The 16,721-nt window shown below is 42.4% G+C and overlaps 1 protein-coding gene across 1 annotated transcript; it reads left to right on the top strand.

Annotated features, from left to right (window-relative positions):
- Positions 1–13,370: 13,370 nt before the first annotated feature.
- On the top strand, positions 13,371–15,429 carry jun (Jun proto-oncogene, AP-1 transcription factor subunit). The gene has a single exon (XM_079739379.1). The coding sequence runs from the start codon at positions 13,695–13,697 to the stop codon at positions 14,694–14,696; it is 1,002 nt and encodes a 333-aa protein (XP_079595505.1). The 5' UTR covers positions 13,371–13,694; the 3' UTR covers positions 14,697–15,429.
- Positions 15,430–16,721: the final 1,292 nt, after the last annotated feature.

Here is a 16,721-nt window from a genome sequence, read left to right as displayed (position 1 = left end):
AGAATCAAATCTGTGGTTGAATATTCTCATCTTAATCAAACTACACGCAAAATAGGAAACATATAATTAAGGTTTTAAAACATGATGATGCTCGCCTTTCCGACATGCACAGCTGATTTACATTCATTCAAAACACATCAAGGTTATCTCCCTGGCCAGAGTGACAGGTTTGACCTACAACACCACAGTAATGGTCTGTCTGAAAGAGACCAAACACACAACCTGAGCCCCAGGGGTCCATCTGGGTATTCTCTCTGTCTCTATCACTCTCTCTCACTCTCACACACACACACACACACACACACACACACACACACACACACACACACACACACACACACACACACACACGCACACGCACACGCACACACACATACACATGCACACACAAACATACACACACGCAGATATGAACAAACACACACACACACACACAAATGCACACACAAACATACACACACGCAAATATGCACACACACACACCACACACACATGTGCATGCACACACAAACCAGGGGAGGATGGTAACTACAGAAATTGGGGAGAGCACAAGGCTAAATTGATTTTCTAAGTTACCAGAGGATTTATACATCAAATAAATCCTGTTTTGAACCAGCAGTCAATGTTCTTGAGAGTCTTGTTGAACCCATTATATATAGTTAAACATACATGCCCAGGATCACACACATACACGTACAGTGGAGTGTAGACTAGAACACAAACATGATAAGAGCCAAAGCTTACTGCCTCTTAAGCAGGACTTACAGAGCGAGACAAGCTGAGCTCTCCCATCACTCAGTCAGGTCATGTGCATGTTTGCCTGCATCTCATAAACGCTGTATAGCTGTGCTTCTGCACGAGGCCAGTTTCGGTGAGTACTTTGAAAAACCAGTCTGACAGCGGACAAACACACACACACACACACACACACACACACACACACACACACACACACACACACACACACACACACACACACACACACACAAACAGGCACAGATACGCACAGATACACACAGATATACACTGACACGCACACATATACACAAGCAGAAACAAGCACACACACACACTCACGCACACACACACGCACGCACCCACACACATATTGCGGGTGGTTTCTAATGGTTGATGTGGTCCTGGCCACACAGAGTAAATACAGATTAATGATTAGCTTAGAGTGGAAGGGCATTTCACATACGCACACACACACACACACTTACACACATTTGTCCACCCACACCCAAACACACACACACACACACACACACAACCCCCCCCCCCCCCACACACACACACACACACACATGCACACACATACACATATACACACACAAACACAATTTGCACACATTTTGCTGCTTAATTGTGGTCCAGGCTAACAAACACACACACACACACACACACACACACACACACACACACACACACACACTGACACACACACACAAACACACACACTCACACAAAAGCACAAACACAAACAAACCAAAGCGAAAAGGTATGCTGAGTCAGATGGACATTAAACGCAGTGTACACACACATAATACATAATGTGTGTGTGTGTGTGTGTGTGTGTGTGTGTGTGTGTGTGTGTGTGTGTGTGTGTGTGTGTGTGTGTGTGTGTGTGTGTGTGTGTGTGTGTGTGTGTGTGTGTGTGGGGTAAGATTACAACTTCTGTGCCTCTATAGCCGCATCGAACGGATCAATACGGTTTTCTACGCTCCGCGCGGTAACAGGATATCATGACGATGGTTCACTGCCCAACATTCCTGATGCAGGACACAAAATATGAAGACTCCGTATCACCTATCGACTCGTCCTTCGTTCTTCTCCACATCATCACTCAAACGCTTTTGGCAGGTGCTCGCTGCTAACGACACAGCTGTGTGGGAGATGTTGAGGTGCTGGGTATGGTGGGCGGGGGGTTGGAGGGGAGGTGTGTATGTACAGGTCTGACCAGATCATCTTGATGGTGCTCTGTTACAAAGCTCAAATAGCAGGGTTTGCCTCTTCGTGCAACGCAGACATCCTCCAAATACTGCAGCTCACAACTGTCGGATCCGTGCTGCATGCAAATGTCTTTCACTCTCGCTCTCTCTCACTCGCTCTCTCTCTCTCTCTCTCTCTCGCTCTCTCTCTCTCACGCTCTCTCTCGCTCTCACCCTCTCTCTCTCTCACTCTCTCGCTCTCTCTCTCGCTCTCACCCTCTCTCCCTCTCATGCTTTGTCTCCTTCTTATTGAACTGTCTTCTTAGTAAATTTTCCAAGCATTTTGAGTGTTCATTTTCTAATTGGAGGTGAATTGTGTGAAATCTTTGTGACAAATATACATACCCAGACTCAAGCTATGGCCTAACTTCCTCAATTTTTGCTTGACTCTGATATACATCTAGAATGCATAAAGGGGTGGGAGAGGGGGTATAAATGGTAGTATAAATATCATCTATTGACATCTCAAAGTCACAGTTATTCTTAATTAGATGAGACTGTGTCAAGTCTACCAGACACACAACACATGCACACAGCCCTAGACGTAAACACTTATAAAGTGCAAATTTAATAGTGAAAAGTTTCATGACTACGCACGTCCGACCCACCAACTCATTGACATAAAGTACCTGATGGAGCATTATGTAAAACTGTGCTGCGCTTAATTTAGCCTACAAATATGTGTGTTTAGTAGCCTTTTGCTGACAATGAATACGGTTATTGACCCGGATCTGCATTGGTGTATTGTTAAATGAGAGTGTATGGGTCCCTCTGTTTTAGTAAGCGGCACTTGTCCACGACTACTGTTTTCAAGTTAATTCTGCCAGGGACAAAGAGACCATTGATCCAGAGGAGTGGCAGAATGGAGAGAGAGAGAGAGAGAGAGAGAGAGAGAGAGAGAGAGAGCAATGGAGGATCATTCCAAAACAGTACATTCTGGAATGTGGTTGGAAGGTGCCACATATCTCCAAAGATTTGTTGTTCCGTCGACACGGCAACAGAACAACCAACTGATTTAAGACATCCATTAATTTGAAGAGAAATTCAAGACAAAAAAAAAGTCAAGACTGCAAGATATGAGTGATAGAGGAAGATTCTGAGAAAAGGTTTGGCAATAACAGGTGAAACTCTGTGAGTTTTGCGGTTGATTCAGAGTTGTGAAACCCGGGAGTTAAGGGGTAGGGGGTGAGGGTGGCGGAGTTGGGGGGGGGGGGGGGGGGGGGGTGCAAACACACTTAGACTGCAGGCCCGCCTCAGATACAAAGAAGGTAAAAAATAACTGCTGTCATTCACACACACACACACACACACACACACACACACACACACATACGCACAAACACTGACCCACACTGAGAGAGGCAGGCAGGTGAAGCACATAACTTTGCGCACATGCATATGCGCACACACACAAAGAAACACACACAGAGATAGATATGTCACTCTGTCATCCATTGTGCTTTACAAAGAGTTTCAGTCGTACCAATCTTGAGAGGCATGTTCAGCGATCAACACACTTCCTGATACTGTGGTTTGGCAAAAACCAAACAAGTTCAGATATTTGACAGATATTTTTACTGGTTTACCCACTACACAAATACATGAAGGGAACGTTATGTTCACTTTATTCGATTATAGCCTGTGCATTTCTCTATGTCGCCAGTCTGTACTATGATGCTGAATATCGTGTTGCACGTATCCCCCATAGCTCTTCTTTCTCCATCTATTTTCTCCAACTTCACGTCATGCCATCCTTCCTATCTCCATCCCTTTTCTATCCTCCCTCCCTCCATCTCTTCACTCTCTCCATCTCTTCTCTCTCTCCATCTCTCTCTCTCCATTCTCCATCTGTCCATCATCATCTCTACCTCTATCTCTTTGTCTCCCTCTCTGTAAAGTGCACATATTCCCTCCACGTTATGACAGAGAAAGGCCATGGTCATTGTGTTTTTTTGTTGTTGTTGAGTGTGCTTGTGCTGTTTCTGTGGCGACCACACTACGTTGTTGCACTTAAAACAACACATCTGAGATGAAACTCTCTCAACCCCCCATTCTCCCTGCCTGCCACACCACTCTGTCCCACAGGTCACGCACATCCTCCATCCCCCCACCAAGCCCCCATACCCTACTTCTTCATTTCTTATTGCCTCTGAATGCCAGGTAGAGCCTAACCAGCAAATCCAAACACAAATAGACTGTGAAAGTCCCCCAATCACACTCGGGTAATACACACAAACACTCACTGACACGCACATACACACACACACAATCACACACACACTTACACAGGCAGACATATGTACGCATATGTATATATAGCAACATGCATAATCACACCTTCGATACACAAATACAGAAGTGCATGCTGCGTGTTGCACACTCAGACAGATTCACACACAAACAGTAAGGAGGTGGTAAATGGAGCAGAACAGGCTAGTAGGGCTATCCCACCTGTACAAACACATCGGCTGACATGCCAGCTTACACGCACACACACACACACAAACACAGACACATGCACCGACCCTCCATCTGGTTCGAGGGACTGGTGGGGTTTGAATAGCTATCGATCATGTTCCCATGTGACACACTCATACACTCACCTACCTGTAACAGGCTGGTCAGAAGCATAGAGGCCCCCAAGTGCACACACACACGCACAAACACGCAAGAACACACACACGCTGACAAATACGCAAACACACACACACACACACACACAGGCATTCAAGCCCTCGAAGATGCACATAGACACATGCATGCAAACCAACATAAGTACGCACACACACACACACACACAATTTCAGATGTATTGCAAACCTGGGCATGTGAAAAGCTCTGAAGGTTTCCATACACTATTAGACGTGTGAAGGCGACCATTTAGCCTGTGCTCACCTTGGCGTGCACATTGGTGTGTGTGTGTGTGTGTGTGTGTGTGTTTGTGGCTTTCCTTTAAAATGTGTGTTATTTCATTTGCATAATGAGGGCCAGAATCACTCACCTAGATTAAATTTCCCTGAGACAACAAACATACACCGACACACTCATACAGACACATAAACACAGACATATACACACACACACACACACACACACACACACACACACACACACACACACACACACACACACACACACACACACTAACCCCTTTCTGTGCATTCTTTAATCTATTATTAGTTGTTCTATTGGTGGACTGAATTACGGAATTTACATTGGATTGCTTTATCAGAAAGAAAGGATGTCAGCAGACTAAACAATGAGAAGTGAAACAGCTCCCACTGTGTCCCCTGCCATCTGAATGTGATGTCATGGGCCACTCCCTCCGAAATGAATTATGGCAAGCTGAAAGGGTCAGAATAGAGTGAGAGCCAATCAATGTTCCCTAGGATTCCAGATCATAAATCTAAAATGTGATTATTCTAGGTAGTTAGCGCCAATTAATTATCAAGGCTAATAAAGTCTTCTCTGCCACTGGGTGCCAGAGAGGCTGCTGGGTAAGGCGGTTGACTTTATGTGCACCTTTATTATGAAAAGGGCCCCAAATAAACTTTTGAAGCAGGCCACTTGTGCGGTGGAGGGCGGAATAATGAGCAGGGTTGTCGCTGTAGCACTGTTTTCTTTTTCATTATAAAAATGGACATGGCTGCCAGCACAGCTTATTAATGCAGTGTAGGTGGGTGTGTGTGTGTGCATGGGTGCATGCGTGCATGCATATATGCGTGTATGTATTTGTATCTGGGCGAAGGCCGATTCAAAAGATGAAGAAATAAATATGAAGATGTGTAATAATGAATTTGAATCAAATAACTATTTCAACTCAAAACTTCTCTTTAATAATAGTATAATAATTAGGGGTCCGAGCAGTGAAGCTGCTTGGCCCCTATTGTTTCTGTAACGTGTTTTTTTCCCCTAAAATTCTGTAAAAGTCATACTGCAGCCGATACCGTAAGTCGAAAACTCTTGAAATTTTCAGGTATGGTTACCAATAACCCCCACTACCCACAAACCCAAATTTGTAGTACTGCACCCAAAGGGGGCGCTATTGTAAAAAATCATGAATTAGGCTTATTTCTCCTCACCGGATTGACCTGAGCTCAAAATTATTTCAGAATATTAATCTCTAGAATCAGATGCATTTATAAACTGGGTCTGATGCCCTAAAAATGTTTACTTTTCCCACAATTTCATATTAAAGCTAAACATGATAAAAAGATTCACAGGCTACAAAAAATAATCAAGAATTCACCAAAATCGCCACATCAAATCTTTAAACCAAGCCTCACAAAATCATTGAACAGAATTTGTTTAATTTAGTTCCATTTGAGAAATATTGGCCAATAAAGTTGGAGCAGTTAGCCCATTTTTCTTATATGACCATTTTATTGTATAACAAAAACATACAGCTATTATTAGGTGGATACAAAAAACCCCCACTACCCATAAACCCGAATTGTGGTAGTGCACCCAAAGGTGGCGCTACTTTAAAAAAATATGAATTCATCATATTAATCTCTAAAATCAGACACATCTTTTTCACCCTACTACCACTACCATACGGCTATCATTAGGTGGATACCATTAACGCTGCAAATTTTCAGATCTGTACTCTTTTAAGAAAGCCCTTAATTCTCTTGTGAAATGTGTGCTTGGAGTTTTCTTAATGTTGTGTGCTTATCAATCAACATTTTCACCATGTGAATGAGGCGTCTTGCAGTTCAGAAATGTCAGTGGCTCAATGGGATAATGCCGTGTACTGGTGATCCTTAGGTTGAGAGTTTGAATCCTAATTAGAGCATTATGAACAAGCTGAATATGACATTCTGTCCTTGCCACTCATTTAAGAAACACAACATTGAACAGCACCTGAAATTCATCTGGCAATCAACATTCTGGCAATCAAGAATCGGACTGCCAAGACACAGTATGGCATTAAGGGGAACTTCTTCATTAACCATTTTTCCTTCATAATTTACTCTGTCATAATTATACTTCTTCCGTTAGTGTTCTTGACTAAAAATGTTTAATTTTCCCAGAATTTCAAAGGTTTTTCAGGTAAATGCTTTGAAGAAAGCCCTTAATTCACTTGAGAAATGTGTGCTTTGAGTTTTCTGGATGTTGTGTGCTTATCAATAGACATTTTGACCATGTGAATGAGGCTGCAGTTCAGGTTTATAAGTGGAACGTCTTTCCTTGAATATGACAATTAAATGTTTTATTTATATTAGTGCTGTCAAGCGATTAAAATATTTAATTGCGATTAATCGCATTAATGTCATAGTTAACTCACGATTTTTTTTTTCTATTCTAAATATCCCTTGATTTCGTGCTGCTAGCCTTTTAGTGAGATCAGAGAGTGTTGAGAAGGACAGTAAGAAGAGAGACCCGCAGTGAATTCAACCCGGTTCACTTGACATCGGGTAGGTGCATGAAAACTTCAATAGCCCAGGCTTTTATTTGTTTCAATCACTGAACTTTCGAACAAAACTCTTGCTCAGCAAAGATGGGAAATACTATAACGTTTATTATTTAAACCAGTATGAATATTCCTACCCTACGTAGGCCTATAGGCTACCGAATAACGCCTACACAAACACACGCACACGGTGGCAGAGTGGTAATCGGGAGAGTCTGAGAATTCCCGGTGGGCCGTTAACATTTTGGGGCTGTCGGGCTGATTACTGCAGGATAACAATATTGCATTCATAAAAGTTCCTTGCAGCGCCGTCCGGCAGCCTGAGCTGTGCGCCCGCAACCTCTCACTCACTCAATACAACAGACGCAACAAACTGTCAGCGTCTCCACCAAGTCGATTTTGTCTAGAGGGGAGTAACTGAGCGGCCCCTCCCGAAGTGGTACAGCCCAGGTGGGCCTTGAACTGCGATTGGTCAGAAAGACGTAACAGCATTGAACTCTCGTGCAGGCTCGAACAGAGTGACACACAAACACAAACGTACACTTTTAAGGACTTTTTCACCCGCTCCTTATCCTTGCTTGCCCCAACAAGTTTGTGCGGCGTGCTTGTTGTTTTGTTTCCGGTGTAGCTAGATCCGGTATGGTGTTGTAGTTTTTCTAACGTTACTAGTTATTGCAGGACAGCAGGTGAAAAAACGACAACGTTTGCCAATGCGAAAGAGCGTTAATCGTGCGATAAAAAAATTAACGCCGTTAAAATTGGATTGCGTTAACGCCGTTAATAACGTGTTAAACTGACAGCACTAATTAATATATCTTCCATTACTTCGTTTTTTAATTTTGCTCGGACCCCGTTAATCACCGCTTGCGGTTATATTAATTATTAATATTAATAATTATAATATTAATTATTACCATGATTATTGCATGCATTGCCCACATAGTGTGGTTGAAATAAGCAAAATAGTGTCACTCAAAAATTCCACTCATATGCATTTATATACACCAGCTGTGGTGATAAATACACGTGTACAAACATCAAACAATCACACGTGCACATTCAGAAACAGATGCAAACAAGACAAGCCTGCCGGACACACAATCCACACAGTGGAATGTTTTCATTTTTTTCAACCAGCTGAAACAACAACTGCTCCAACAGGGAAACAGCATTGTGCGTGTTCCCTGTCTCACTACCTAAGCCAGCCTGTCTCTCCCATCTGGGGCCATAGGGTAGAATATAGTTATTTTTCATCCCCTTGACTGACTAAAACAGTCAGCTGTTGTTGTTGGGGAGGTGGGGGAGGGGGGAGGTTGGCAGCTCGGCTGTTTGGTTTTCCAACTTTAATTATTTCATGGATTTTATCAATACCAAAACAAAGATGGAGAGTGCACCATTGCGAACGTTCCTCAAAGAGGTAGTACGAAAACACGTCAAACAATACAGTTTGGCCAAAAGCTTCCAACACATAGGAAATCCTGCCAGTCCAAATCCTGGCTACTGGCTCTGATAACACCTGGAAGGGGGGGAAGAGGACGAGAGAGAGAGAGAGAGAGAGAGAGAGAGAGAGAGAGAGAGAGAGAGAGAGAGAGAGAGAGAGAGAGAAGAGAGAGAGAAGAGAGAGAGAGAGAGAGAGAGAGCAAATATGATGTTAGATTAATATTCAATGTAGTGTGCGCACAAGGAAACACATTGTTAATGTGAAAATGAATGTTCTGTCAATGAAACCAAATAGGTGTTGATATAGTAAAAGGACTATGTGACACTTTGCGTGAGTAAACATGTAATAGAGGACACAGGTAAAAAGTCATATATATGGTCTTCATTTTAAATCACGACATAATAGATGTAAGCAGTCAATTCAAGTACAAGATAAAGGATATAAAGCATCAGAGCAGGAAAACATTTGAGGTTTGTCCCGACATAAATCCTTTATTTAATAGAGGCTTTGGTTGTTATCTTACAGTAATAATGAATAATGTTTGATTATCTGCCCATATCTAAAGTTTTTTTCCATCAAACAGGAGAATGTCTGACTACAACAGTATACCTTTAAAATAAACTGATCAATGGATTTATAGAGCTTTGGCCAACAGAGAAGATGATGAGCTATCGATATGAACGTTTACATCCTACTTCATAAAGAAAATGACCGTGGGGAAAAATCATGACACTGGTATGGTATAATAATGGCCTGGGGCAGGTTCACAGCTGAACATTTAAAAGGGACCCCCTCCTGCTGCAGGACTGGGCCTGCTGGCAAAGATAACCCTCTAAGAGCCTGAAGGAGACTGCTGACAGAACCCTAGCAGTATTCAAGCGTGTTCAGAGAAAATTGATGAAGCTAAAAATTTTCTCTGAACACCCCCCCCCCCACACGACCTCACATCATTATGTTATGCCATTTAATTCAGAAGGAGCGCGCTGCTCATGAATAGAAGAAGGAGGATGCCAAAGAGGATGAATATTTTAGGGTCTGTCAGATGAAAGCTGAAGGTGAACAAGCATCTAAATAACCCAGGTTGTCCTCTGTGAGTCACCATTATAAAACAATGACAGAATCAATGAAACTGCCATGAAGTAAATGAAAGGGGAAGGCAGAAGCGAGGTTACATTTTAAACATGGACTATCTGGCTGGCAAGCATTCTTTTTTGCATCTTGAATGTTTCTAGGGTTCCAGGGTGTGTTATAGTACTTTCGCTTTATTTAGATTTGTAATGGAATGTTATGTATTCCTATGTGTTATGTAGGTAAGCTTTTGTGTATGAATGGTCATGTTTACAATTGTATCTACCAAAAAGTCCTCTACATGAAAATGAAAAAGATATGCCTAATTACAAACTCTTCCATTGTTCCTTTCTTTTGAAGAAGCAGCCTTGACATCAATAAAGCAAATCGATAACTCTCAACCACTTAAATCAACAAGCTATCACTACCCCACCATATAAATCCACCAATTACATCAGATTATATTCTACTTTACTGCTATCATAGAAGACATGTTTCATTTTCAAAGAATGACCACGGTACATAAAGAAAACATTACTTGCAATAAAAAGTATATTGCGGTCTATTATGTTCTTATTCTCCCTGTGTCTGGCCCTTCTTGTGAGCCGACTAAGGCCAAGGGAGTGATTTACTTGTCACACAAGTGGGACATATTTAGGTGTGGCGCCCAGGAGATGCCGGGTAGTAAAGATGGCGGGGCAAGCTGTGACCCAGACAGTTGGACTGTGGAGGTCTCAGGAGGAATACGTAAGGCACACTTGTTAACCCCCTGCCATTAAAAAAAACTGTGATTTTCAACTGTGTGCCTGGAGATAATGGACTGCACTACACTAATTACACACAATGACAAGAGCATTGGGAAAGGTGCCATCTGCAGAGAGATGGTTCCTTTTTCGAGCTGAAGGAGAAGGTAGTTGATATGGTGGGTCTTCTCCAGGAGAACAATGCAATGGCTAACAAAAATATGTTTCTAATTTTAAAGAGAAGGAGCTATCTGTAGAGAGACAGAATGCGCGACAGACAGACAGACAGACAGACAGACAGACAGACAGACAGACAGACAGATAGATAGATAGATAGATAGATAGATAGATAGATAGATAGATAGATAGATAGATAGATAGATAGATAGATAGATAGATAGAGAGCTAGATAGATAGATAGATAGATAGATAGATAGATAGATAGATAGATAGATAGATAGATAGATAGATAGATAGATAGATCATAAATGTCAACATGGAACATTGTTTTAAAGGAGTAGAATAGAGAAAGAGAGCAGGGAATGAGAGGCTTGACGTTGGCCCTGTATCTGAGGTCTGCTAAAAGCTATAAAAGCTTAGGATACGTTTCAAGGTAACCTTATGTTACCTTAAGCTGTGTGTGTGTGTGTGTGTGTGTGTGTGTGTGTGTGTGTGTGTGTGTGTATTTGTGTGCGTGCGTGCGTGTGTGTGTTTCTGCCTGCGTATATGCCCGTTTCCAAGGGACCACCAAGGCTGTCAAAATATAATAACATGGACACTCCCTGAAATTGTCAAAATGACAATTAAAACAGTCCTGCCTCAAACACACAGACTGTACTCTCTCTCTCTCTCTCTCTCTCTCTCTCTCTCTCTCTCTCTCGTTGATTTCTTATTTGCCATATTTACTGGCAATAGAATATACAATAACAGAGTATAATGTAATAGGTCAATAACTAAATGAATATACTATATAATGAATATACTACCGTGACAGAGCTTTTTGGGTGGCTGCCCCGACACAATCCCCCTAGTGACTTTTTTACTCTTTTTTTTGTTTGCTTTCTGTTTGTTTGGATTTCAGTGGATTCCTATCATTATTATTAGTAGCAGTGGTAGTAGTAGTAGTACTTTTAGTGGTAGAAGAAGTTGTAGTGGTAGTAGTAGCAGTGGTAGTAGTAGTAGAGCATTAGTAGTAGTAGTAGTAGTAGTAGTAGTAGTAGTAATAGTAGTAGTAGTAGTAGTAGTAGCATTAGTAGTAGCAGTCGTAGTAATAGTAGTAGTAGTAGTGGTAGTAGTAGCATTAGTAGGAGTAGTAGTAGTAGTAGTAGTAGTAGTAGTAGTAGTAGTAGTAGTGGTGGTGGTGGTAGAAGTAGTAGCATTAGTAGTTGTTGTTATTATTATGATTACTTTTTGGTTATTATTACTATCAGAGGCTTATATAAAGAGAAATTTCAGAAAAAATATTATTGTTCTGAAATAACTATTATTGAACAGAATCATATTTACTATTTAACTAATATAATTAATTCAGCAGACAATCGTATCCAACACGACTTCCAGTGAGTGAGATTTCATTAAGGAGCAGGGGGTATCTTGCTCTAGGACACCGTTTACAGTGTGGACACTGGGGAATACAATACAATACAGTCAAATCAGCCTATAATCATACAATAAGGTACTTATATCAACAGAAAGTGATCAGAAAATCAACCAATCAGAGACTAATTGAAATTAAAACTTTGAATTTAATATACGATATAATAGAATAGAATATGATTGATATGTATTATATGATATAATATGATATAATAATATATTTGAGTAGATTCTAGTAGGCCTATATTAAATAAGACTACAATAGAAAACAGTCCATTTATAATAATACAATTACAGGCAGTTGATTTAAATGTCAATTTAGAATATCATTTAATATAATAAAGTAGATTGTATATGCTACACGTGAACCTCCTACGGCGCAATTTGATTGGTTCACTTTCTCAGGATATTGGGCAATATCCCATGATTGAGATCTCAAACTCGGGATATTGTTTTCATGGCGTGACAATCGTCTCGTCACCTCAGGCTCCCCCCGACACCGAAGGTCGAGGGGGCTATTCCCCCCTTCACTTCACTTCGCATTCGGCGAATAATAATTCCCCCACTTCACTTCTCCTTCGGCGAATAATTGTTAATTAGAGTACGATAGAACACAGTCTATTTATAGAAGTAGAGGCATAGTGAATTTAAAGGTAAATTTTTAATATCATATAATATAATATAGAATAGAATAGAACGCAGTCAATTTATGATCATGCTATTAAACGCTTAACGGAAATTTAGAACAGTGTGTTTAAATATAAACATATAAAATTGATATAGGTTATTACTTTGAAAGCATTTTGGGGAAAAAGTCCTTAAAATGTGTGTTTAATATTGAAGGCTACCAACTATCCCGCCACTTAAAACAATACGTCATCCCAGAATGCACCGCGCGTCTCCCAGCATTACCTCATCCTACAATCCAACGCGATAGTTAGATTCTTCTGGGTGGTCGTCTAGGCAACGAACCTTATCTGAATATTCGGCTACGCCCCGTGAAACACCTCCGCCAATGGGAGAGCCCAAGCATGACATCATCGCTATTTTTAGCCAGCCAGGGCTCGCAGATAAGTTTTGCCTCCACGCTGTCCTGCTCAGAGTATATACACCAAACTACCGCGCGGGACTCCTCAGAGTAGCGCCCGGCAAGACAGCTACAGCACTTGGTGTTTTTTACTATAACACTGTTAAGAGAGCACTTATATTATAGAGAACAGCGCTTTCCCGTTACAGCAGTCTCACAGACATCTGCTCTGCAAAGAAGGTCAATATCGTATCAGAATAGAGATTTTCACACCGAACTCAACTTTCAAACTTTGGCGATTCAGACAGGACTGCGTGGGAATCCGATGATCTTCCACTGACAGCTGACAGACCCGGAGACGAGGACTAGAAGTCGTTTTTAAAGAGACTTGACATTTGTGGGCTTGTCTTCTATGTCTACCAGGATGGAAACTACTTTTTATGACGACCCGCTCAACGCCTTCTCTCAACATGACAACGCGGGTTACGGATCATACAACAACCCCAAGCCCTTGAAACACAACATGACACTGAACCTCGCCGATCCATCGGGAACCCTGAAGCCTCACCTCAGGGCGAAAGCCAGCGACATTCTGACTTCTCCCGACGTGGGTCTTCTGAAACTCGGCTCCCCGGAGCTGGAGCGGCTCATCATACAGTCCAGCAACGGCCTCATCACGACCACGCCGACTCCAACGCAGTTCATCTGCCCCAAGAACGTCACAGACGAGCAGGAGGGATTCGCGGAGGGGTTCGTCCGGGCACTGGCAGAACTGCATCACCAGCACATGCCCAACGGAACTCCTGTGAGTGCCCCATCGGCCCCGCCAGCCGCCGGGGTAAACAACGCTGTGCCACCACCACCTCCTGTTTCCTCCGCGGCCGGTGTCACCGCCGTATACAATAACAATAGCACCATGCGATCTGAGTCGCCCGTGTACGAGGACTTAAACACGTTCAACCCGGCCATCAGCACGGTCTCGGCCCCCAATTACACAACGTCCCCCCCGACTATATCTTTCTCCGCCGCCCCGCAACTTCCCATGTACGGGCAGCAGCATCATTCGGCTCCGCTGTCCCGAATCACGGCGCTCAAAGAGGAACCCCAGACGGTCCCGGAGATGCCCGGGGAGACGCCTCCTCTCTCCCCGATCAACATGGAGAGCCAGGAGCGCATCAAGGCGGAGAGGAAGAGGATGAGGAACCGCATCGCCGCTTCCAAGTGCAGGAAGAGGAAACTGGAGAGAATATCGAGGCTCGAGGACAAAGTGAAGAACCTCAAGTGTCAGAACTCGGAGCTCTCGTCCACCGCCAACATGCTGCGCGAGCAGGTGGCCCAACTGAAGCAGAAGGTGATGAACCACGTGAACAGCGGGTGCCAACTGATGCTTACACAGCAACTTCAGACCTTTTGAGAAGCACATCGGGGTGAATAGCAAAGACTGTAGAAGTTGAACGAAATGGAAACATCGTTTGATAGTGAAAAGGGCTGTATCTCCCGGAGTCGTGACTTGGTGGGATTATGGCAGAGACTGGCGGGACCGGGGCCAGTACTTTCTTGAGTGCCACTCAGCCCCAAGTGGCGCAAACCGACAGGGCTGTGGGCAGTGACAGTGGAGCCCGTGAGTGGACAACACCACGCAGGACATCGGGTTTGTCTATTAAACAAAGCAGAAGAGCAGGGCTCAGACCCATTGTCGAACTTCAACAAACTCTGCATGGGCCTGATCGTGACCATCAAAGAAATTCAGTATTAACGGGTGAGAAGATCCTGCAATAGACAGTGGTTATTGGTTGGTTTCTTGTTGTGGTGTATGTTGCTGCTGCTGTAGCCACGAGACGCCCCCTTCAGGCGTGTTGCCCCCTCGGAAAGGCTGAGAAGCGGACTCAAAGCTGCCTGACTTCTTAATACAGTTAATACAGTACAATGTACTTTTCTTAATTGCAAGAAACTGTTTATTTACATTGGAAAAGCTTCAAGATTGACTTGTTCATTTCTAAAGTTGTTTAATGGGGTTTCACTCATTGTGATATGTATATAGTAGGATACTTATGTTGTGTAATATGTTTTGTAATAATACTGTATCATTTTTTTATGTTGGTTTTCTGAGATTTCAGAAACGAATTAATATTTAAGGTATGAAATAAACCCATACAAAAAGAAAACTGTGTGCGTGTGTAGGGAATGGCTACACTTGTGCTCAGAGCTAGCACAATAAAACATGTTGCAACATGTTGCAAGAGCTCTTAGCTCTCAGTACCTGGAGGTAAATTCCATTAGAGTCTGTATTGATCCGAGCTAAGTGATAGTGTTTATTCAGGCCAACGGACCAATCTAGGCCAATGTGTGAACTGTAGAACCTCACTTGGCCACATATTGCATATTGTACTCAATTCAATTTAAAACCTGATACCTCAGCCCTGCCTCCGTCCATACCCCTGCCATCGAGGGTCAAAATCGGAGACCATAAGATTCAAGTTAGGATTTTTCCCATTTATCTCCCACTATCAAAATAGCGAAACATTATGCATTGCGTTTGAAAAATGTAAGGACCAGGTTAGCCTACACTCTCACAAATCAAATCGCACCATTTACTTGGCATTCTATACTCTCCTACACTAAACGTATGCAATATATTCAGTATAAGCCTATGTAGGCTTAATATTGTCCAGCAGGCTACACTCTTATAGATAGTTCCCCTATTTTGGGTATATATTTTTGAAAGCAAGGTAGCCTTCTAAAAGTAGGCCAACAAACGTGATCATTCAGAGCGATAGGGTGTAATTAACGTACTAAATCACGTGAGACGTATTTACTAAGGTGAGGATTAAACGAGAGACCCTCGTATCCTCGTAGCCCTAAAAAAAAACTGACAGCGCCAACAGGGTGATATTTACTCTAACCACTAGGCGGCGGTGCTTCTTAAAAATGAAGTGACACTCGCTATAGTCAAGCCAAATCAAAAATGATGCCGTAATTTCACATATTCTGGACCATTAATAAGGTATTTCTCTGATGAGGCTGCCCAACAATACTCAATAAAACCCACCTATGGATGGGAAGCCTACTATTTAAGGGAGCGGGAATTACAAACCGCTTAAAACGGCGGCAGGAAACACATTTGCCTAATTTACATCACTATCCAAACCCTAGCACTAGTCCACAGTCGATCAAACTAATGTAAGGACATGTCTCCCTCTATCGTGCATAATTTTGCAAGTGTAGACCAATTGATAACGTATTTGTTTATCTTGCAAATGTGTGATTGGATTTATTCGATTAGGCTAATTTTATAATGTATTATAGCCTAGGGCTTTTGCAAACCGTTATTGTAAAACAGAACATATATTTTTTTATACACCGTTTCTTTAAGTTATTTTGAAAAAATAAATACTACCGTCCTAGATTGAACTTGCCCAAATTTGGTGCGGATGACATC

The sequence above is a fragment of the Pollachius pollachius genome (genome assembly GCF_949987615.1).
Source record: "Pollachius pollachius genome assembly, chromosome: 7".
Classification (NCBI taxonomy): Eukaryota; Metazoa; Chordata; class Actinopteri; order Gadiformes; family Gadidae; genus Pollachius; species Pollachius pollachius.
The sequence above is the reverse complement of the archived record's forward strand: the minus strand, read 5'-3'. Positions and strand labels throughout refer to the sequence as shown.